Source organism: Arachis hypogaea, chromosome 9 (assembly GCF_003086295.3).
Source record: "Arachis hypogaea cultivar Tifrunner chromosome 9, arahy.Tifrunner.gnm2.J5K5, whole genome shotgun sequence".
Classification (NCBI taxonomy): Eukaryota; Viridiplantae; Streptophyta; class Magnoliopsida; order Fabales; family Fabaceae; genus Arachis; species Arachis hypogaea.
The window spans coordinates 22,089,726-22,114,548 of record NC_092044.1 but is presented as its reverse complement, the minus strand read 5'-3'; the positions used below and the strand labels follow the sequence as shown (position 1 = coordinate 22,114,548).

The 24,823-nt window shown below is 33.8% G+C and overlaps 1 protein-coding gene, 1 long non-coding RNA gene and 1 other non-coding gene across 3 annotated transcripts; 1 reads left to right on the top strand and 2 right to left on the bottom strand.

The window, feature by feature from the left end:
* Nucleotides 1-508: 508 nt before the first annotated feature.
* Nucleotides 509-616, bottom strand: LOC112713938 (small nucleolar RNA R71). Its single transcript, XR_003158898.1, has one exon. It is a non-coding gene; the product is annotated as a small nucleolar RNA R71 (small nucleolar RNA).
* A 14,495-nt stretch (nt 617-15,111) lies between these two features.
* On the bottom strand, nt 15,112-15,698 carry LOC112712940 (uncharacterized). Its single transcript, XR_003157985.2, has 2 exons — nt 15,581-15,698; nt 15,112-15,494 (listed from the first exon to the last, which is right to left on the bottom strand). It is a non-coding gene; the product is annotated as an uncharacterized lncRNA (long non-coding RNA).
* A 2,194-nt stretch (nt 15,699-17,892) lies between these two features.
* Nucleotides 17,893-18,387, top strand: LOC112708999 (tubulin-folding cofactor C-like). The gene has a single exon (XM_025760910.1). The coding sequence runs from the start codon at nt 17,893-17,895 to the stop codon at nt 18,385-18,387; it is 495 nt and encodes a 164-aa protein (XP_025616695.1).
* The last annotated feature ends 6,436 nt before the right edge of the window (nt 18,388-24,823 follow it).

Below are 24,823 nucleotides of genomic sequence, written 5' to 3'. Positions count from 1 at the left end.
GGCTGATCCTGAACCTGAAAAGACCTTGAAGAGAAAGCTAAGAGAAGCCAAAGCACAACTCTCTTTAGAGGACCTGACCGAATTCTTCAAAGAAGAAGAACATATGGCAGCCGAGAACAACAACAATGCCAACAATGCAAGGAAGGTGCTGGGTGACTTTACTGCACCTACTCCCGATTTCTATGGGAGAAGCATCTCTATCCCTGCCATTGGAGCAAACAACTTTGAGCTTAAGCCTCAATTAGTTTCTCTAATGCAACAGAATTGCAAGTTCCATGGACTTCCATTGGAAGATCCTCATCAGTTCTTAGCTGAGTTCTTGCAAATCTGTGATACTGTCAAGACTAATGGGGTTGACCCTGAGGTCTACAGACTTATGCTATTCCCTTTTGCTGTAAGAGACAGAGCTAGAACATGGTTGGACTCTCAACCTAAAGAAAGCCTGGACTCTTGGGAAAAGCTAGTCAATGCCTTCTTGGCAAAGTTCTTTCCACCTCAAAAATTGAGTAAGCTTAGAGTGGAAGTCCAAACCTTCAGACAGAAGGAAGGAGAATCCCTCTATGAAGCTTGGGAAAGATACAAACAATTAATCAGAAAGTGTCCTTCTGATATGCTTTCTGAATGGAGCATCATAGGTATTTTCTATGATGGTCTCTCTAAACTATCCAAGATGTCTTTGGATAGCTCTGCAGGAGGATCTCTTCATCTGAAGAAGACGCCTACTGAAGCTCAAGAACTGATTGAAATGGTTGCAAATAACCAATTCATGTATACTTCTGAAAGAAATCCTGTGAACAATGGGACTAGTCAGAAGAAAGGAGTTCTTGAGATTGACACTCTAAATGCCATATTGGCTCAGAACAAAATATTGACCCAACAAGTCAATATGATTTCTCAAAGTCTGTCTGGAATGCAAAATGCACCAAGCAGTACTAAGGAGGCTTCATCTGAGGAAGAAGCTTATGATCCTGAGAACCCTTCAATGGAAGAGGTGAATTACATGGGAGAACCCTATGGAAACACCTATAATCCTTCATGGAGAAATCATCCAAATTTTTCATGGAAGGATCAACAGAGACCCCAACAAGGTTTCAACAACAATAATGGTGGAAGAAACAGGTTTAGCATTAGCAAGCCTTTTCCATCATCTTCTCAGCAACAGACAGAGAATTCTAAGCAGAATAACTCTGACTTAGCAACCATGGTCTCTGATCTGATCAAAACCACTCAAAGTTTCATGATTGAAACAAGATCCTCCATTAGAAATTTGGAGGCACAAGTGGGTCAGCTGAGCAAGAAAATTACTGAACTCCCTCCTAGTACTCTCCCAAGCAATACAGAAGAAAATCCAAAAGGAGAGCGCAAGGCCATCAACATGGCCGAATTTTGGGAGGAAGGAGAAGCAGTGAACGCCACTGAGGAAGGCCTCACTGGGCGTCCACTGGCCTCCAATGAGTTCCCCAATGAGGAACCTTGGGAATCTGAGGCTCAAACTGAGACCATAGAGATTCCATTGGACTTACTTCTGCCATTCATGAGCTCTGATGAGTATTCTTCCTCTGAAGAGGATGAGTATGTCACTGAAGAGCAAGTTGCTAAATACCTTGGAGCAATCATGAAGCTAAATGACAAGTTATTTGGAAATGAGACTTGGGAGGATGAATCCCCTTTGCTCACCAAAGAACTGGATGACTTGTCTAGGCAGAAACTGCCTCAAAAGAGACAGGATCCTGGGAAGTTTTCAATACCTTGTACCATAGGCACCATGACCTTCAAGAAGGCCTTGTGTGACTTAGGGTCAAGTGTAAACCTCATGCCTCTCTCTGTAATGGAGAAGTTAGGAATCTTTGAGGTGCAAGCTGTAAAAATCTCACTAGAGATGGCAGACAACTCAAGAAAACAAGCCTATGGACTTGTAGAGGATGTTTTGGTAAAAGTTGAAGACCATTACATCCCTACTGATTTCATAGTCTTAGAGACTGGGAAGAGCATGGATGAATCCATCATCCTTGGCAGACCCTTCCTAGCCACAGCAAAGGCTGTAATTGATGTTGATAGAGGAGAGTTGATCATTCAAGTGAATGAAGAATCCTTGGTGTTTAAGGCCCAAGGATATCCCTCTGTCACCATGGAGAGGAAGCATGAAGAGCTTCTCTCAAAACAGAGCCAAACAGAGCCCCCACAGTCAAACTCTAAGTTTGGTGTTGGGAGGCCACAACCAAACTCTAAGTTTGGTGTTGAACCCCCACATTCAAACTCTAAGTTTGGTGTTGGGAGGTTCCAACATGGCTCTGAGCATTCCTGAGGCTCCATGAGAGTCCTCTGTCAAGCTAATGACATTAAAGAAGCACTTGTTGGGAGGCAACCCAATGTTTTATTTTATCTATTTTCTTTTGTTATTTTATCTTTTTTTTGTAGGTTGATGATCATGAGGAGTCACAAAATCAATGAAAAACAGGAAGAAAAACAGAATGAAAAACAGGAAGAAAAACAGCACACCCTGGAGGACGCACCTACTGGCGTTTAAACGCCAGTGAGGTTAGCTGTTGGGCGTTTAACGCCCAGTCTGGCACCATTCTGGGCGTTTAACGCCAGAAAGGGGCACCAGACTGGCGTTAAACGCCAGAAAGGGGCAAGAAGCTAGCGTTAAATGCCAGAAATGGGCACCAGCCCGGCGTTTAACGCTAGAAATGGCTAAAAACGTGATTTTGTTTGCCATTTGGTGCAGGGATGACTTTTCCTTGACACCTCAGGATCTGTGGACCCCACAGGATCCCCACCTGCCCTACCACTCTCTCTCTCTTCTTCACCCATTCACCAATCACCTCAACACCTCTTCCCCAAAAACCCTTCACCTATCAAATCCCATCTTTCTCTTCACCACTCACATCCATCCTTCATAAAACCCCACCTACCTCACCATTCAAATTCAAACCACTTTCCCACCCAAACCCACCCTCAAGTGACCGAAACCTACCCTTTGCCTCTCCTATATAAACCCTCCTTCACTCCTTCATTTTCACACAACATACACACCACTCCTCCCCTTTGGCTGAACACAAAGCCATTCCCTTCTTCCTCATTTCTTCTTCTTCTACTCTCTTCTTTTTTCTTTTGCTCGAGGACGAGCAAACATTTTAAGTTTGGTGTGGTAAAAGCATTGCTTTTTGTTTTTCCATAACCATTTATGGCATCCAAGGCCGGAGAAACCTCTAGAAAGAGGAAAGGGAAGGCAAAAGCTTCTACCTCCGAGTCATGGGAGATGGAGATATTCATCTCAAGGGTGCATCAAGACCACTTCTATGAAGTTGTGGCCTTGAAGAAGGTGATCCCTGAGGTCCCTTTTTCACTCAAAAAGGGTGAATATCCGGAGATCCAACATGAGATCCGAAGAAGAGGTTGGGAAGTTCTTACCAACCCCATTCAACAAGTCGGAATCTTGATGGTTCAAGAGTTCTATGCCAATGCATGGATCACCAAGAACCATGATCAAAGTGTGAACCCGAATCCAAAGAATTATCTTACTATGGTTCGGGGGAAATACTTGGACTTTAGTCCGGAAAGTGTGAGGTTAGCGTTCAACTTGCCCATGATGCAAGGAGATGAACATCCTTACACTAGAAGGGTCAACTTTGATCAAAGGTTGGACCAAGTCCTCACAATCATATGTGAAGAGGGCGCCCAATGGAAGAGAGATTCAAGAGGGAAGCCGGTTCAATTAAGAAGGCATGACCTCAAGCCCGTGGCTAGAGGATGGTTGGAGTTCATCCAACGCTCAATCATTCCCACTAGCAACCGGTCCGAAGTTACCATAGACCGGGCTATCATGATTCATAGCATCATGATTGGAGAAGGAATAGAAGTTCATGAGGTTATAGCCCAAGAACTCTATAAGGTGGCGGACAAGTCCTCTACCTTGGCAAGGTTAGCCTTCCCTCATCTCATTTGTCACCTCTGTTATTCAGTTGGAGTTGACATAGAGGGAGACACTCCTATTGATGAGGACAAGCCCATCACTAAAAAGAGGATGGAGCACACAAGAGACCCCACTCATCATGAGATCCCTGAGATACCTCAAGGGATGCACTTTCCTCCACAAAACTATTGGGAGCAACTAAACACCTCCCTAGGAGAATTGAGTTCTAACATGGGACAACTAAGGGTGGAGCATCAAGAACACTCCATCATCCTCCATGAAATTAGAGAAGATCAAAGAATCATGAGAGAGGAGCAACAAAGACAAGGAAAAGACATTGAGGAGCTCAAGCACTCCATAGGATCTTCAAGAAGAAGAACAAGCCGCCATCACTAAGGTGGACCCGTTCTTTAATTTCCTTGTTCTTTAATTCCTGTTTTTCGAATTTTAGTGCTTATGTTTGTCTATGTTTGTGTCTTGTGATCATTAGTGTCTTAGTGTCTATGCCTTAAAGTTATGAATGTCCTATGAATCCATCACCTCTCTTAAATAAAAACGTGCTTAATTGAAAAAGAAAAAGAATTGCATGAATTTTGAATCTTATAACAGTTTAATTATTTTGATGTGGTGGCAATATTTTTGTTTTCTGAATGTATGCTTAAACAGTGCATATGTATCTTGAATTTGTGGTTCATGAATGTTGGCTCTTGAAAGAATGATGAAAAAGGAGACATGTTACTGAGGATCTGAAAAATCATTACAATGATTCTTGAAGCAAGAAAAAGCAAAAAAAAATCGAAAAAAAAAAGAGAAAAAGAAAAGAAAACGAAAAAAAGAGAAAGAAAGAAAAAGAAATAAAGTTGTGATCCAAGGCAAAAAGAGTGTGCTTAAGAACCCTGGACACCTCTAATTGGGGACTCTAGCAAAGCTGAGTCACAATCTGAAAAGGTTCACCCAATTATGTGTCTGTGGCATGTATGTATCCGGTGGTAATACTGGAAGACAGAGTGCTTTGGGCCACAGACAAGACTCAATAAGTAGCTTTGTTCAAGAATCATCATACTCTACTAAGAGAATCAATAACACTATCTGGATTCTAAGTTCCTAAAGAAGCCAATCATTCTGAATTTCAAAGGATAGAGTGAGATGCCAAAACTATTCAGAGGCAAAAAGCTAAAAGCCCCGCTCATCTAATTAATACTGATCTTCATAGATGTTTTTGGAATTCATTGCATATTCTCTTCTTTTTATCTTATTTGATCTTCAGTTGCTTGAGGACAAGCAACAATTTAAGTTTGGTGTTGTGATGAGCGGATAATTTGTACGCTTTTTGGCATTGTTTTTAGTATGTTTTTGGTATGATCTAGTTAGTTTTTAGTATATTTTTATTAGTTTTTAGTTAAAATTCACTTTTCTGGACTTTACTATGAGTTTGTGTGTTTTTCTGTGATTTCAGGTATTTTCTGGCTGAAATTGAGGGACCTGAGCAAAAATCTGATTCAGAGACCAAAAAGGACTGCAGATGCTGTTAGATTCTGACCTCCCTGCACTCGAAGCGGATTTTCTGGAGCTACAGAAGCCCAATTGGCGCGCTCTCAATGGCGTGGAAAAGTAGACATCCTGGGCTTTCCAGCAATATATGATAGTCCATACTTTGCCCAATATTTGATGGCCCAAACCGGCGTTCAAAGTCACCCTCAGAAATTCCAGCGTTAAACGCCGGAACTGGCACCAAATTGGGAGTTAAACGCCCAAACTGGCATAAAAGCTGGCGTTTAACTCCAAGAAGAGTCTCTACACGAAAATGCTTCATTGCTCAGCCCAAGCACACACCAAGTGGGCCCGGAAGTGGATTTTTATGTCATTTACTCATCTCTGCACACCCTAGGCTACTAGTTCTCTATATATAGGACCTTTTACTATTGTATTTTCATCTTTGGATATCTAGTTCTTAGATCAGATCTTGGTTCTTCTGGTTCCCTCTCTGGGGCCGAAACCAATGATCACTCTTGTTCTTATGTATTTTCAACGGTGGAGCTTCTACACACCATAGATTAAGGTGTGGAGCTCTGCTGTACCTCGAGTATTAATGCAATTACTATTGTTCTTCCATTCAATTCCGCTTGTTCTTGTTCTAAGATATCACTTGTTCTTCAACTTGATGAATGTGATGATCCGTGACACTCATCACCATTCTCACCTATGAACGTGTGACTGACAACCACCTCCGTTCTACCTTCGATTGGGTGAATATCTCTTAGATTCCTGATTGCACGATGCATGGTTGATCGCCTGACAACCGAGTGCTCGCCTGACAACCGAGCCAACCATTCCGTGAGATCAGAGTCTTTGTGGTATAGGCTAGAACTGATGGCGGCATTCAAGAGAATCCGGAAGGTCTAACCTTGTCTGTGGTATTCTGAGTAGGATTCAATGATTGAATGACTGTGACGTGCTTCAAACTCCTAGCAGGCGGGGCGTTAGTGACAGACGCAAAAGAATCGCTGGATTCTATTCCGGCCTGACCGAGAACCGACAGATGATTAGCCATGCTGTGACAGAGCATAGGAACATTTTCACTGAGAGGATGGGAGGTAGCCACTGACAACGGTGAAACCCTACATAAGCTTGCCATGGAAAGGAGTAAGAAGGATTGGATGAAGACAGTAGGAAAGCAGAGAGACGGAAGGGAAGGCATCTTCATGCGCTTATCTGAAGTTCCTACCAATGAATTACATAAGTACCTCTATCTTTATCTTTATGTTTATTTCGTTTATCACCATATCCATTTGAGTTTGCCTGACTAAGATTTACAAGATGACCATAGCTTGCTTCATACCAACAATCTCTGTGGGATCGACCCTTACTCGCGTAAGGTTTATTACTTAGACGACCCAGTACACTTGCTGGTTAGTTGTGCGAAGTTGTGTTTATGCCATGGTATTGAACACCAAGTTTTTGGATTCACTACCGGGGATTATTTGAGTTGTGAAAAGTATTGATCACAATTTCGTGCACCAGCTGTAGTTCCGGTATATATGGTGCCTGAGTTGGTTATGGTTCCGGTATATATGGTGTCTGCTGTTGATATGCAGGCCACTGCTGAGCATATGCCGGATCCGAAAACTGTTGGGCGTATGCCAGATCCTGAAACTGCTGGGCATATGCTGGATCCTGAAACTGCAGGGTCTGGTAGAAGCTGTTGCATCCCGAACTGTCGTCTAACTCGGTCTGCTGGGTACCATTCTATGCACTCAAATGACACTAGCGTCGACTGGGTAGAGCAGATAACCAAATGGGTGGCGAGGACATCAGGAACCCCCACTCCCGTATACGACCGCCATATGAACTGCACATTAGTTACAAAGAAGCCGATTATAAAAATTATTCTTCTGAATAAAAATATTGGTCGTTACTGGTTACAACTTACATCGTCAAGTCCCATGTCGTTGAGTCCTCGCCTAAAATGCGCATTTGGCCTCCGTATATATCTTATATGTCGGCGCCAATGACTCCACCTAACAAAAAACATAATAATAGAATAACAAATTAATAATAATAATAAAATTAATTACAATAATAATAATAATAACTAATAATAATAATAATAATAATAATAGTAATAATAACATTAATAATAATAATAATAATAATAATAATAATAATAATAACAATAACAATAACAATAAAAACCAATATCGTCGCGCAAGTGGAATACCAAGATTACCGAGCTGATCACGGGGTATAAGTGTCAGGAGCAGCATACACTCCCACGCCCAAACAAAAAGCAGTGTCAGTGGGCCATCTATCTCTTTACATTTGTATCATTATGCACGACACAACGATCTGTATAGGTGTGCCAGACTGGCTGCCCCCAACTATATGATGATATCCGGTGGAAATCCCGAAGTAGCAGTAGAAACTTCGAGTTTAATGAAGTGGTCAACTTATCCGTAAACACAATTGTTCCGAGCACGTAGAAAATATGCGCCCGGACGTACCGCTCAACCGACTTCTGAGTATCACACGGCTCGCTATCTCTGCACTACCAGACCCATGCAATATTAACCTTCCCCAACACGTGATCTTGCGGACCGTGCTCCCGACCAAAACACGCAATGCAGTTCTCCACCAAAAACTGGTGACTGCTGTCTGATCTACCTGTAACGGCCTCCCCATTAATCGGGAGACCAAGAATATAGGCCACATCTTCCAGCGTCACCATGACTTCACTGACCGGAAGATGGAATGTGTGAGTCTCCGACCACCAGTGTTCCACCAAGGCACTCAGTAGTCAGAATGACCTCTCATTTCGCCTACTCGCGAAACGTGTTGAAACCCAATAAACTCGAGTGCCGCTGCAACGACCTTGTTAAAGGTATCGGACAGATCGAGTTTTCTAGGCAACAAATTCCTGTTAGCCTGCAAAAAAATTGATAATTATTAAATTCTAAATAATATCGATGATTAATAATAATAATAATAATAATAATAATAATAATAATAATAATAATAATAATAATAATAATAATATCAAAACGGTAACTAAATAATATTCATTTACCATTTATTAAATAATAATAAATTATTAAAAAATAATAAATATTTATTTACCATTTATTATCACAACATAATAATAAATATTATACAGTTCTATAATAGCTAATAAACCTAATAATAATAATAATAATAATAATAATAATAAATAAATAAATAAAACAGTAACTAAACGATATTATTACCATTATTATCTTAAAAAGTAATAATAAATTTTTAAAAAATAATAAATAAATAATTATTTATTATTCATTATTCGAAAATAATAATAAATATTTATTATTCATTATTCAAAAATAATAATAATAATTATAATAATAAAACAATAACTAAACAATATTATTACTATTATTATCTTAAAAAATAATTATAAAATATTAAAAAAATATTTATTTATTTTTTATTATTAAATATTAATTATAAATATTATACAGTATTTTATAATAATAATAATAATAATAATAATAATAATAATTAAATATTATTTATTTTTCATTACAAAATCATAACGATAAACATTATTCTTGTTAAACAGTATTATTTTTTTATTAACAAAAAATATTAATAATTTTTTATTATTATTATCCTACACAGTCTTTTATTATTATACTTCTCATACTAACAATTTTTTTTTCATCAGACTTAAACATCATAATACTGGCTAATAATAACGAAAAATAATAATTATATTGTTTGTTAGAAGATAAATAAACAAAATCCAAATAAATATATTTATTTATCATAAAATTTGAAAAAAATAACTTACTTATTGTTGCACTACAAGAAAACAGAACATTTGTATCAAATTTAAAATTGTTACAAAAAAATAATATTTTTTAATAATAACTTTTTATTATTACAAAAGAATAATGTTTTGTAACAATATTACAAGTTGTTACAAAACATGATAATATTTTGTAACAGCCTATTTTATTTTGTTACAAATTATGTTAGCTTTTCTAACGATATAGTGTTTTGTTACAAAATATTGTAATATTTTGTAACAAAAAAAATAAGTTGCAAAAATTCAAAATATTTTGTAACAATTTTTTTTGTTTCAAAAACTTCAATTGTTTTGTAATAAAATAACTTTTTATTTCAAAAACTCCAGTTGTTTTGTAATAAAAAATTAATTTATCACAAAATTCAATATTGTTTGTAATAAATTAATTATTTGTCACAAAATATAAGCATATTTTATAACATTTTTTTCAAAATGTTAAACACTTTAAGAGTAAAAAAATTGTGTATATATTTTTTTCAAAATAATTCTATTTTATTTCAAAAATTAAAATTTTTTATATAATATATGTATTCATTAATTTTTAAAAATTATAAATATTATTTTATATTCTTCTAAATAATTAATATATAATTTTTATTAATAATCAGATTTTTACACTATAAATTTTTTAATAATTAGTGGAGATTTTTTTAGTGGGAATTTTTAAAAACTTACACAAAATATTTTATTTGTGACAAATTATAAAATTCTCCTGCATAATTTTAAAAATTCCTCCACTATTACACATAATTAAAATTCTCAACCCACTCCAAACAAATAGTATTTTTATACATTATTATTGTTGGAGTCAAAATTATTCTTAATTACTATATTATCCCCACTTTTATTTAAAATTACAAAACTACCCTAGACCTATTTTTACTCAAAACCTTAATCCACCCTCACTCATTTTCTAGCCGCAGCCCTTCCCCAAACCTAAACGCCCTCAGCAAACTCATCAAACTTGAAACACACACAGCAGCACCGAACTCAAGAAACAGAAAGGATAGAGAGGAGAGGGATTCACAGGAAAAAGGAGAGGGGAGAGTGAGGACGGCGCCGGCAGGCGTCACTGCCGCCGCGCCGTCGTATCGCGCAGAGAAGAGAGAGGTTCAAGCCAACGAAGGAGAAGGAAGAGAAGGCCGCGCTGTTGCCGTCCCTATGCCCCCACCGTTCGGTCTGGCCACGAGTTGTTGTTAGAACCGCGCGAGGAGGAAGCCGTCGTGAGGAGAAGCGTCGCGTCGCTGCCGCTGTCCGGGCCGTCTTCGTTGTCGCCAATTTCCTTCGTTGCTGCCGTCGTTGATGAGCTCAGTCGCCGCCGATCTGGTCTGCAGGGTGAGGGAACGCGAACAGAAGGGAAGACGGGGAGCCACCGCCGCTGCTGGCTGAACCCCCCAATGCTCCATATTGCCTCTGCCGTCTGGAACCGGCTTCGCCATAGCTGAAAGGCTGGGCTTGGAAGGTGCTTCCGTCGTCATCTCTTCTCGCAAGCAGGTCTTTTTCCCTTTCTCTTCCTCTTTGCCTCCAATTAATTATATTCATTACTCAATTTTCTTGTTTCTATAGCAAAATGTTGAAGAGGCTGCAGGGAAACTTAGGGCTAAATGAATTGAAGTTTTGGCCATTGTTTGCCATGTCTCCAACGATAAACAGAGAAAGGATTTGATTCAAAAAAATTGCACAAGTCACCCTTTTCTATTCATTTTCATCGAATGCATTATCCTTTATTAAAATTTGTTTGAATGTTGTTGAATATACTGTTGAACATTACATAAGTGTGAAAATATAGATGTGATTGTGTCAAACGCAGCTGTAAATCCTTCTCAATAGTGCCTGTTTTTGGGGTAAATAATTTGATTATGGTGTTAAGATCTGAACTTCTGATTCTAAAGTTAATTGTTTATGGCTTCAGTCCTTGAATTCATTTAATGTTATCATAGTTTCAATTGGTGTAATATGTTGTTGGAAATGACATAAATACTTTTCGAATAGTTACTTGTGTTTATAGTGATTGCATTGTGTGTGCATTTATTGTTGAATAATTTCTCATATTAAGTTGTTATTGCTGCTCTATACTTGCTGTTGGTTGCTGCTGATTTTTCTCCCTCATTGCTTGCTTGTTAAATGATTCTTAAATTCAATGAGAAAGAAAATGCTGCTGAGTTATTGTTGTTTATGTTGGAATAGATGATAGTTGCTGAACTGAGATTGGTTTTATTGATAAATCTGTTGCTGAAATCATTTAGTTTGGCTTGATTGATTTTCTGTTGAATTAATGGATAAACTGTTGTGCCCCTACTGCTTGCAAGTGTAATGGTTATTGACTTCAATGAATAGAATGCTGCCTGAATCCATTACTTTCGTTTATTTTACTATTTTGGGTGCTGTATGATGGGTCATTGATTGCTGTTCTGTTGAGTGCTGCTCTGCTTCTTGCTGGTTAGATTGGTTTTAATTGTATCCTCATGTTTTCTTGCTGGAATTTGCTTATTTACTTGCTTCTTATGAATTCATTATGATTTTTTGTGTTTTTAACTATCAAAGAATTCATTATTTATGTTTTAATTGATTGAAATTGTGAAATAGGTAAATTTACTGCTGAAATGCTGCCGGAATTTATCTTAATCTATTTTCAATATTCATCTTTGATTCAATTAATTGATTGAGTTGGTATTTAATTACTTTTGGTTTTCAACTATTGCTAAACTCAATTGATTGATTATCCGGCTAAGTGCTTCACTGTTTTGGTTGTTAGAAGCTGGAAGCTTCGGGTTTTGTTATTCACTATTTGGTTGTTGTCCTATTTGGTTGATCAATTAAACTGCATTGTGTTGTTTGAGCAAACAAGTTCTATTTGACGAATTTCTATGTCAAAATAGACACTTATTTACTACATGATTTCTGATTGCCTCAAGATATTTCTTTGCAAGTTGTGGTCATGCCTTTAACATTCTTTGCCCCTTTTTTTCATACTAAATTACTCCTATGCATTGAATAGTTCAAGTGAATTTTCAAATTGAATACGAATGTGAAATTCTTTTAAAAAAAAGGCTCTTTTGCATGCTCTCACAAGGTTTAAGATTTCTTTCTACCAATGTGGCTAATTTGATTTATTTTATTCATGCCTAACTTACCTTAAGTCACATAGGGCATGAATTTTTCAAGTCTTGTCTCAACCTTGTGACTTTTATGCTTCATTGGAATTTGGTGTTTGAATGTTCTTTGGCTTACATGTTTCTTTATGTTTCTAACTTAGTCAACACCAAATTGTTTTAATTTATGCCACTTACTTGTGATTGATATTTACTTGATTATGTGCTCTACACATACATGTGTATCACTTGTTTTGGCATTTTGAATTGTTGAGAAGTGAATACAAACTTACTTATTTTGAAAATTTAGAAACTTTTTGAACTTAAGAAACTTTTGACTATACACCTAACTTTTTGTTTCGGTTTTTTTATTTACAGGAGTGCTGAAATGGTGACCACATGCTACCTTGAGGGCTCAAGAATATTTTGATTCATAGAGACACTAATCTATGTTAGAACTTTTAACTTTTGGTTGAACTTGTGCAAGACATATAACTTGTAGAACTAATCAATGTACTCACTAATGTTATTTTGTTTTAAAACAATGTTAGATAAAATAAGGCATGTTTGAATTATGTATGTGTTTACATATTATATAAATGTAGACTTTCTTAGTAAAATAGTTAATATATTAGTTAATTAAAAAAATAATTTAGTAAACTATGCATGTAATTTGTAATAAAAAAAGTTGTTACAAAATAATTAATTTGCTTTCGTAACTAAAGAAAAAAAATGTTACAAAATTATGTTACATTTTGTAACAAAATTTTTTGATAGGAAAAAAATTGACTGTCACGAAAAATACCTTCAAGATCAAAATTTGTTACCACTTTTATAACGGCTTCTGATTTTTTGTATCAGAAAAAATTGTTACAAAATATGGTATTGAATTGTAACAGTTCCATCTTTCGTTACAAAATTTTTTTGTAACGGGACTTACTGCAATGAACCCTTTTTTTGTTACAAAAAACTTTTGTTTCAAAATTTTGACGTTTTGTAACAATATTTTTTGTTACAAATGCGCATTTTTCTTGTAGTGGTCATTGAGGATGATCCAACTACTCAATAATGTGATCTTCAAGTCTAGTAAAATCTTGAAGCATTTTTTATGTAATAACCAAATGAAGCTCCACTTTTCACTCTTCTTCTTCCTCCCACGACCTTCCTCACACAACAATACTCTTCACTCTTCAGTAACTCTCTCACATAACACTTACTCTTCAGTAACTCTCCCCTCTGCGTTTTGCATTTTAAACACCCCCGCAACAGCCTTTTTCAACACGTGGCGCGTATGCAGCTAGGAACGCTGCAAAACGCAACCAACGTTTGGCTGTGCAGGGCTGACAAACGCAACCTGCGTTTTGCTTAGTCCTATGCTGGTCAAACACTGCCCCTCTCAACATGCAGGTCACGTTTCGCACCATGGTTTCGTTGCCCAGTCCAATCACAGCCTGTGTTTTGCAGGTTCGCATATTTTTTTTATTGCCACTGCAAAACGTTACCTGCATTTTGTAAATCTCTAAATAACCCAGGTCTACATTGATAAAAAGCTCACCATGTATCCATATTCAAAGTTATCACTATCATTCTCTCCATAACAAAATTAATTTCCGGACTTTTGGATCTCTTTCTCCAGTTCTCATTGTTCTTTTAGCTCCTCGCAATAATTTTTAATTATATTTAGCTAACGACAAAAGTCTAAGTAGCCAACTATAAGATAAGCTAACTCAAACTTATCCGTTGTATTTTTTGTTTTGAAATTTTAAAAATTAGGATGGTAGACAGTTTGTTTTTTCTTTTTTATAACAGACCTCCTATTTTTTAACTAGTTAGCTCTAAACCTCCTAATTGGTTAATCATATTCTCTTCTCCAATAACCACGCACAATGCTCTTCACTTTATCCTTCTCTTCTCAACTTTTCAATCTAAATTCCGTTCTCCATTACTAATTACTTTTCATCAATTTCTCGCAAAATCCTGTTCTCCATCACTCTTCCTTCCTAGCACTTAGTATGATTTTCGATTTCTCACTACACATCAAGGTGGAATTATAACAAGGCGCATGAAAATAAAATATGTTTAAATTATATTGATTAGTAAGTACAAATTATGGTAAATGTAAATGCAAATTAAATTGATTTTTGAATATAAGTACAAATTATGGTAAATGTAAATGCAAATTAAATTGATTTTTGAATATATATATATATATATAAATTGTATTGATTCACAAGTATAAAATCTACCATATATAGATGCATATTGTATTGGTTCAAGTAACAAAAAAAAAAATTAAAACTCTATATTCTGCAGTCAGAAATTATTACAAAGTAACCCTATAGCTAAAAGTAATTTTAGTGGGCATTCTAATTCTTGAGTTGTAACAAGTCTCTATAGCCTTTGGGCATATGAAAAAGGCAGGGTTAACAAAAGAAGAAGAATAAGAAAAAATGAGAGAAGATTGAGAAATAGAACGTTCATTAGTTAGTTTGCATTTCTTCTACTATCTTATTCTTTCTCTTCAACACTTTGATTTTCACCTTCTTGAACATATCTGTTGCATTGGACAAGCTTTAGATATGAAAAGAAATGCGAGTTATATTAAATAAGAGTAGTGTTGCATAATAAACAAAATTTATTATTGTTGATCAATACTTAATCAACTCTAAATACTAAAATTTAAATTCTAAATTTTAAACTTAATTTTTAAATTCTAATACTATAAAAAATCTAAAATATTGGCTAATATTAATACAAAAAAATTTAAAATATTGGCTAATATTAATATTGACTTTCAATAGACATTTGTCTATTCATTCGATACAATATCAGCAATACAACCAGAAATGAAATGAGAACTATTTAAATCTCTTTTTCTCTCCATTATCATTTTGTAATAGCAACATGTAAAATTATTGTAGGCAAAACCCATGTTAAAATGTACTAAATAATCAGCAAGAGAATTCACAGATACAATAGAAAGTTTCTAAGAAATCTAAGCAACGTGGCCATGTCATGGGCCCCGGATGAAGTTTCAAACATTTATTGCGACAAATGTTAAAATCGTCGCAGTTAGTAGTAACCTCCCATTGATCTCTACAAATCGTTACGCCTTCAGCCACTTGATGAAGTGTTATCGAGATAGCTGCATGCAAAGAGTTAAAGAACACATTTAATAATCTTGATGTAGAATAATATTGATAGGTTTAGGAATAATAGAGATATATCAACCTGAAACCAGAAGGAAAATTGAAAAAAGATTTGTCTTGGTTATTAACTTGTTAGTCATGATGATCTATCGATCGAACACTTGATAATTATTCTTAATAATCTCAATAGTTTTTGTGTATCAATTTTGGGAGATGGAGTCATGGAGAGTTACGTTGTATATATATATAGGTGGAAATTCATTACACTACATCTCAAAGAATTCTAAATTAATTGATTTTTTTATTATTCTAATGCATATTCTTTTTAGTATATGTGTAAAGTTTAATTAAATAGTTTTAAACCGAACTCAAATCCTTAAAAGATTGGACTATTTGAGTCATCAATTGCCTGCTTGTATAAGATAGTAACTATGTTTTATTTTTGAGAAAATTTTACTCAATTCTCTAAAAGATGCTAAAATGATAATTTTTTCTCTTTTATTTATAAAATGTATATTTCTCTTCTTTATAATTTTTAAAAATTCTTTTTTTAATTCATTTTAAATTTTTTATGTTAACTAAGATTAATTTTATCTATTTTTTTTAAAAAATTATTTTTTACAAAATACTTTTTAGTAAAAATTTTATTTTTTTGTGATTAAATTTATTTACCAAAATACCCTTTAATAAATTATTTTTTTACTGATTAAATTGTATTTTTACCAAAATATTCATTTAAAAATTTTTTAATAATACCTTTTTTTTTAAAGTACCTTTCAATAATTTTTTAATTATTAAATTGTGATTTTACCAAAGTTTTTGTTAATAATTATTTTTGTATTTTACTATTAATTTTTTGATATCAATGTATATTATTTTAATATTAAATTAAAAAAATCTGTTAATATGTATAACAATTAATATTAATAAATAATTTTTTTTATAAAACTATTAAAAATTATTAACTTTATCAAAATTTAAAAATAAGTCGAGATGGATAAATTCAAATTTAAAAAATAACATCTCATTCATTCACATCTTTACAAAGCAAGTTCCTTAATAATTAAAAAAATTATTGTAGGATGTCTTAGAAAAAAAAATTTAATCATTAAATTTTTTTAAAAAAATATTATGAAAAAAATACAATTTAATCGTTAGAAAAATAATTTGTTAAAGGGTATTTTGATAAACTAAATTTAATCACAAAAAAGTAAAATTTTTACTAAGGTGTTTTTATAAAAAATAATTTATTTTTTTTAAATTGATAAAATTAACGTTAATTAACACAAAAAATTTAAAATAGATTAAAAAAAAGGTTTTTTAAAAATTATAAGAGAGGAGAGTGTATATTTTACAAATAAAAGAAAAAAAATGTTATTTTAACATCTTTAAAAAAAAGAGTAAAATTTAATTTTTTATTTTTTATTATATATTATGTATATACATGCATAAATGTATTATTTAAAAGGGAGCAATTTGTGACTCAAATTAAATGCATTCAAGGATACATGTTCACTACTTAAAAAATTACATTATTATTTTATGTTTAGTCTCATGTATGCATGTAAGTCTAATAGCTAGTTAATCAAAAGTAACCACCCGCCTCACGTTAGTTGAATATCTACAAATTTGAATAAAAAGACAAAAATACATTTTTCTTTAATTAGAACACATTTTCCTTTTTCATAATCATTATTATTTTTACTAATAACTTATTTTTGAACTAATATAATAAATATAAACTAACTAATAAATTATTTAAAATTTAAAATAAACAATTAACTTAATAAAAACAAAACTAAAAAGAGACACTTAAATGACATTGTCTAATTATACTTATATATACTTATAAATTATTAAGACATGCAATTTGCGAAAGGTTAATGGATATGCTATTATACTTATATATTACTGCTTGGTGTTTATGAAAAGTTGAACACGATACACATCGCTGTGTCACCGTAAATGAATGATTTTATAATAAATAATAGTTAGTTTAACTGAAACGATCTGATATATAATTACTAGTGCATGCAATTTTGTAACTTTATATAACAAAATAATAAAATTTTCTATTAAAAATAATTGAATTTAGTAATTATTATATAGCATTTATACTAAAATAAATTATTTTAAAATAAAAATAAGAGTTAAATACTTTTTTTCGGGTTAAGTATTCTTTTCGTCTTTAAGGTTTTGGGTCAAAATCAAAATCGTCCTCAACTTTTTTTTTTATTAAAATCATTCTCAACATTACAAAACGTTAAAAAATCGTCCTTTTGTCCAAGAACAACATTTTGTGGACAATTTTATCCTTACATAAAAATTTAATTGATGTGGTATCATTTGATTTCAGTAACGGGAAGTGCAGAGGGATAACCGTAAACGATATAGATGGAAGAAAGCAAAGAAGAAGCAGAGGCAGCACTACAGAAGAAGTACTCGTCAATGGTGGAACGGCTCAACAAACGCCACCAATCCCGTTCAGACAATAACAACGAATCGGAATCATCTTCATCCCCTGCCTTCGAGTCCACATCATCCTTCCTCACCCGATTCTCCAACCTGAAATCCTCCATTGAATCCCAATTCACTCACTCCCATTCCCTTTTCTCTTCTGACCCATCGCAGCTCAAACCCCATTTCGAACAAATCTCAACATCAATCTCCCATTTGGAGAAGCTTATTGCAGAAAACTCCTACTTCCTTCCCTCCTACGATGTTCGATCCTTCCTAAAAACCATCACCGATTTAAAACACACCTTAGAAACTCTCATCTTCCAACTTCTCCCTAAGAAGAAGTTCTCCTTCAAGAACATGGCTACCACCAAGAAAGACACTACCAACAACAACAACAACAACACTGTTACTCCACAAGAATCCAAATAGCCCCTACCTCTCAATCGCGACTCCCCGGGGTTCAGGAACAAATCCAGCGAGCTTTTGGTGGGTAATTTTAGGGGATCGGAGGTTGGAGAATTCACGGTGTCTGATCTCAATTCCTGCGAGGTTAGGATAATTGGTTGTGTGAGGACGCTCTTCATTCACAGGCTGAAGAATTCTAGGGTTTACGTTGGGCCCGTGATGGGTTTAGTCTTCATTGAGGACGTTGAGGGCTGCGTGATGGGTTTCGTGGTGCTGGTCTTGATGCAAAAACCGGAAATTAGGGGAATGTGGACGATTTCAAGTGGTTGAGGGCGGTGCAGTTGACAAACCCCAATTTGACGGTTTATTTTGTATTGAGTTTAGAGTGTTTTGATAACCTTTTGTTACATTTAGCCTATGAATTAGCATGGTTTTGTTATCTCTCCCATATTTGTGCTTAAGTGTAAAAACATGCTTTTTAAGCCTTATTTTGATGAATTCTAGTTCTTCTTTGATTCCATAAGATGCCTTGATGTGTTTGCTAGTAATCTCAGGTTGAAATAGGCTAAGCATGGATCAAAGGAAGCAAGGAAGAAAGCATGCAAGTGGAGAGAAGCACAAAAAGCCAAAGAATTGATCTAGGCCATGCACGCGCACGCGTACAAGGCGCTCGCGCGCACATTGCGAAGCAGGCCAGGGACGCGCACGCGTACCGTGCGCGCACGCGTCGATGACGGCACATGACCTCATTAATGCAACACGTGCCTGGCGATTTGAGAGGGTTTCTGAACCCATTTTGGCACCAAATGCTGCTAGAAGGAAAAAAAGGATCAAGGATTAAGGGGAAGACATTATTAGGAGGAAGAGGATTATCATTGGATTTAGTATATAGCATAATTAGAGTTAGTTTTAGAGAGAGAAGCTCTCACTTCTCTCTAGAATTAGGATTAGGTTTAGGTTGATCTCTCTTCTTAGATCTAGGTTTAATTCATGCTTTGATTCACTTTTCATTTACCAATTCTTAATCTTCTCCTCTCTCTCTTTCTAGTTATATGCTTTAATAATTGTAATTCTTTATTTTGTTTTGGATAGATTGTTGCCCTTTGTTTTCTTTCAATAATGCAATTTGAGGTAATTCATGATAATTGTGATTTCCTTGATTGTTGTTGATTAATTCTTTGCAATAATTGTTGTTAGATTCTATTCTTGTTATCAATTTACTATGCTTTTCTTTTATGCCTTCCAAGTGTTTGATGAAATGCTTGGTTGGGTTTTAGTGTAGGTTTTGTTCCTCTTGGCCTAGGTAGAGTAGTTAGTGACTCTTGAGTTATCTAATTCCTTTGTTGATTGATAATTAGAAGTTGCTAATTGATTTGAATGCCTCTAAAGCTAGTCTTTCCTTTAGGAGTTGATTAGTACTTGAGGAATCAAATTGATTCATCCACTTGACTTCCCTTCATGGTTAGAGGTTAACTAAGTGGTAGTAATGAACAATTCTCATCACAATTGAGAAGGATAACTAGGATAGGACTTCTAGTTTTCATACCTTGCTAAGAGTCTTTTATAGTTGTTAGTTTACTTTCATTGCCATTTACTTTCACGCCTCTTATCAAAACCGCAAAACAACTCAAACCAATAACAAGACACTTTATTGTAATTCCTAGGGAGAACGACCCGAGGTTCAATACTTCGGTTTATAAATTTAGGGGTTTGTACTTGTGACAAACAAATTTTTGTATGAGAGGACTATTGTTGGTTTAGAGACTATACTTCAACGAGATTTCATTTGTGAAATTCTAAACCGTCAAAAATCCAATCATCAGCAGTCTCTAAATTGGTCGATTTTACCGGAGAATTAAGGGTTGGAATCGTTGATATATTCAATTTGGAAAATGGGAAGAAGGAGGAAATTTGAGTAGGTTTATTGTTGTAGGATCCTCCAAGTGTTCAAGATTTTTTATTTGTCTTGTGGGGAATATGTGCAATTGATCTTAGTTTGGATATGTTCTCTCTCAGATTTTGATATATTAAGAGCTTGAAGTGATTTTGGCGATGCTAGTGTCTGTGATTGCTGAGATACGGGAGTTGGGGGGAGGGGGATGGTTTTGTTTTTATTTTTTAATATTATTTTTGTTATTTATATTAATTATTAAGGGTAATTTGGTAAAAAAATAAAATTAAAGTAGAAAAGAACAATTTTGTAACGTTTTGTTATTTTTGTCGGGGATGATTTTGATTTTGGTTTCAAACCTTAGGGACGTTTTTTTTCTAAAGTCTCGGATCAAATCAAAATTATTCCTGATTTTGTTTTTATTAATATTATGCTCAACGTTACAAAATATTATAAACTCGTCATTTTCACAAAAAAAAATTGGATGATTTTACCCCACCAACTATCCCCAATCCTTTCCTTCCCAATCCGTCCTCTCCCTTTTTTCATACTTAAAAAAACCACTAACTTCCAATACAGGTGTACTAACAGCAACAACCACAAAATAAATCGAAAGAAATTTCAGATAAAACAATAATTTAATAATCATCAACTATGATTTCAAATCTAAAATTAACAACAAAAATGATAAGATTGCAAATTAGTAAATGAAATAGCAACAAAAATTTAGCAATAATCGAACCATCTGTAACAATTAAAAACTTCATGTCAAAATTAAAAAATAAACCAATTTTTTTTATAATTAATGACACAAATTTAGTCACTGAAGAGGGGAAGAGCTAGCTACATGAATAGATCTGGAACGAGGTGAGCTCCAGAAAGTAGAACAGAGAAGCAGACGATGTCACGACAACAAGGAGGTAGAACAAAGTTGATGGTAAGGAGGTAGAAAGGAGGTGCGATGCGGCAAGGAGGCAGAATGAAGGTGCGACACTGTAGGAGGCAGAACAGAGATGCGATGCTGTGAGGAGGAAGAACGCAGGCCGGTGCTGCGAGAGAAAAAGCGCGATGGAGAAGGAGTCAGCGTCGAAGGAGAGTCAAAACGGGATTGAGTCGGGCGATGCCTTTTTCTTCCTCTTCTTCTCTTCTTTTCCCCTTAGTTCTCCAGCCCCCCCTCTATTTTTTTTTCTTTGTTTCTTGCTCTCCCTCCTCTTTGTTTGTGGTTGTTGAAAGAAAAAGAAAAAGTGAGGTTTAAGGGTAGAATTAATGGTGAAGGGTATTTTGGTCCAAAAGTTAGAGAAATGACTATTTTATAATGTTTTGTAATGTTGAGAATGATATTAAAAAGAAAAAAAGGTCAAGCACGATTTTGGTTTTGACCCAAGATCTTAGGGACGAAAAAAGTACTTAACCCTAAAAATAACACTGTATAATATACAAAATGGTAATTGAAATATAAAAATATAATATTTTATTATTAATTTTAATATAAAATATATATTTTAATCATAGTTATAAAAAAATAAGTTGAACTGGTCGGTTTAAACGAAAAACTGATGAACCAAATCTTTATCCAGTTCGATTTAATATTCTAACCGTTTAAAAAAATGATCAAACTCGTTTGAACCGGTCAAAATTAGTGCAAACTGCAACTAAATCGGATTGGTCAACCGTGGTCAACTGCGCGTTAATGACATCAATTGAAATATAAAAATATAATACTTTATTATTAATTTTAATATAAAATATACATTTTAATCATACTTATAAAAATTAAACTGAATTAATCGATTCAATTAAAAAATTAATAAACCAAATTCTTATTTGGTTGGTTTGATATTCTGACTGTTTAAAAAAGAAAATCGATCAAACTCGTCTGAATCTCTGTGGTATTGATATTCTGACATCAATTATTTTCTTGCTTTATAATGTATTTATAACTTTATATATTGAATATCTGGTGCAATTTAAAGAAAGAATTTCTTTTGTTATATATATATATATATATATATATATATATATATATATATATATAATTTTATATTATATTATGATTTATATATAATTTAATTAAATCAAATTTAAAATATATCAAATACTAATTTTATCTTTTAATAATAATACTGTATTTTTTTATTATTAATATTTTTGTTTTATTATACTTTTATATATTTATTTATTAGAATTTATATAATTATTAAAATAAATATTAAATATTTTAAATATTTACATATTAAAATATTAGTAAATATATGTATTTCAAATTTTAATTTTATGTTTGACTATTTTATATTTTTTATTTACGTAAAATTGGTTTTATCGATTTTATCGGTTTAACCAGTGACTTATAGATAGAACAAATAAACTAGTGAACCAGTAGTTTGACCGATTTGACTCATAACTTCACCGGTAAGACCCTATCCGGCCCTTATCATTTTCATTAAAGGACAAAGCGCACCTTAATTATCCCGAAACCTTAACCAGATCCCATTCATCAATAAAATTGTACAAATCAACCTCTATTCTTGGTTGATAAACGGTGCCCCATCTGACGTGTTCGGTGAAGTGCCAGGTGTCAATACCAATTTGTTAAAGGGACTAAAAATCCCTCGCTAAAACTTTAAACCCTAACTACCCTTGCCTCTTGCTTCTGCTACCTTTCTCTTCTCCTTTTCCCTTCCCTTCTCCGTTTTTCAACTCCTTCTTGGCTCAAACTCACACAATCACACTAGCCTTCAAGAGAAATCAGAGAAGAGAGAACTAGTTTGCCTCTTGCGTCTGTGGTTTTGAGTTTGCCCCTACCTCTGGTTTTTCTGCCCACATATGTATCCCCATCTATTTTTTCCGCTGTTGGTTGTCCTGCTCGGCTGCTTTGCCCATGCTTCTGAGTCTTCTTCTTTTCAGTTCTGATTCGTTCTTTCTATTTTCTCTAATTAGTGGTGATAAGAGATGTAATAGAAAAATATTTAGAGTTATGGCAATTTGTCTTATGGCTAAAGGTGTGAAAACTGAAAATATATTACTGTTGAGGAAGGAAGAGATGAAATTAATGAACAAAAGCAGTTCAGGAAAAGGGGAGTTGTTAGTGACGGCAGTAGCGGCGCAAAGGACAGTGAGGACGACGAGGATCTTGGTGACACTGAAATGATTTGGGGTGAGCTATTGAGGGAGGTTGGGTGATGACGAGAAGGAGAAAAAGAGTAGGAAGAGAAAACCACGGTGATGGTGGCTGTTGGTACCGAAACAGAGGGAGAAGATGGTGGCTCTGGATATGACACGATGGAGGAAGAAAAAAAGAAAAGGAGGAAGAGGAAATGAAGAGGAAGAAAAAAATAGAAGTTGGTTCAGCGATGGTGGTGCTGCGGTGATGGTTGTGAAGGTGAAGTTTGCTTATGATGGTGATGGAGATGATGGTGGCTAAAGAGAAAGGAAAAGAAGAGGAGGAAGAAAAGGCGGAAGAAGAGGAGAAGAGAAGAAGAAGAGAGTTTTTTATTTTTTTTTTAGCGAAAGAATTTTTAATACTTTTAACAAATTAGTATTGACACCTGCCACTATCACTGTGACATAATACATCAGATCTCATCGAACACATCATATGGGCCATCATTTATCAAGCGAGAACAGGAATTGATTTGTACAATTTTATAGTTGAATGTGAGCTTGGTTGAAGTTTTAGAATGATTAATATGCGTTTTATCTCTCAAAAAATAGGTCACGGGTTGGATAGAATATTTACCCTTATTTAATCTATGTTGTGAATTTTTCGCTCAACAAAATAGATCTTTGTTTTTTTAAATTATAAAAAAAATGAAATCCAATTTTATGCAAGCTTGAACTATATATGTAAGGGTGATGCTAGGTGGCCAAAGAATAATTATAATATAAAAATGTTACATAAAATATCTCATTCTTTTGATAAGTAAGTGACATACACCTCCTTATCACTTATTCTCCTTATTACCTATTATTTTGCTGTATGTTTGGAGTCATTAATATTCTTTTCAAAATTAATTTCAGTTTCTCCCAAATCAAATTTCTAACATCTCTCAATCACATTATTATTCATTATAATGCAATAATTCTCTGCAAAAATTAGGAAAATTAAATTAAAAATTTTTAATAATTTCTACTATACAACTTATAATTTACATATAGACTATTAAAAAATAAAAAATAAAATATAAAATATAAACAAAAATTAAAAAAAATAAATTTTTAAAAATAATTACTAACTCGTCATATTAAAATCAATAAACAAGCATACATATGAATATTAAATAAAAATATTAAAATAATTAAAATTATGATCTATTAGTGCACATATGAGATAATTTAAAAAATACAATAAGACGTATAGTTTAAAATTTGATAATATTAATTATAGACATCATAGGTATGAAATTATGAATATTATGAGTATAAATTATGAATGTTATTAAAATGAAATTATAGATGTTATGTGTATGAATTTATGGATGTTATGAGTAAATTTATCAATTGAATAAATTAATTTAAGAATTTGATATTTTTTAAATTCAATTATGATAAAATTTAAAAACACCTGTGTTA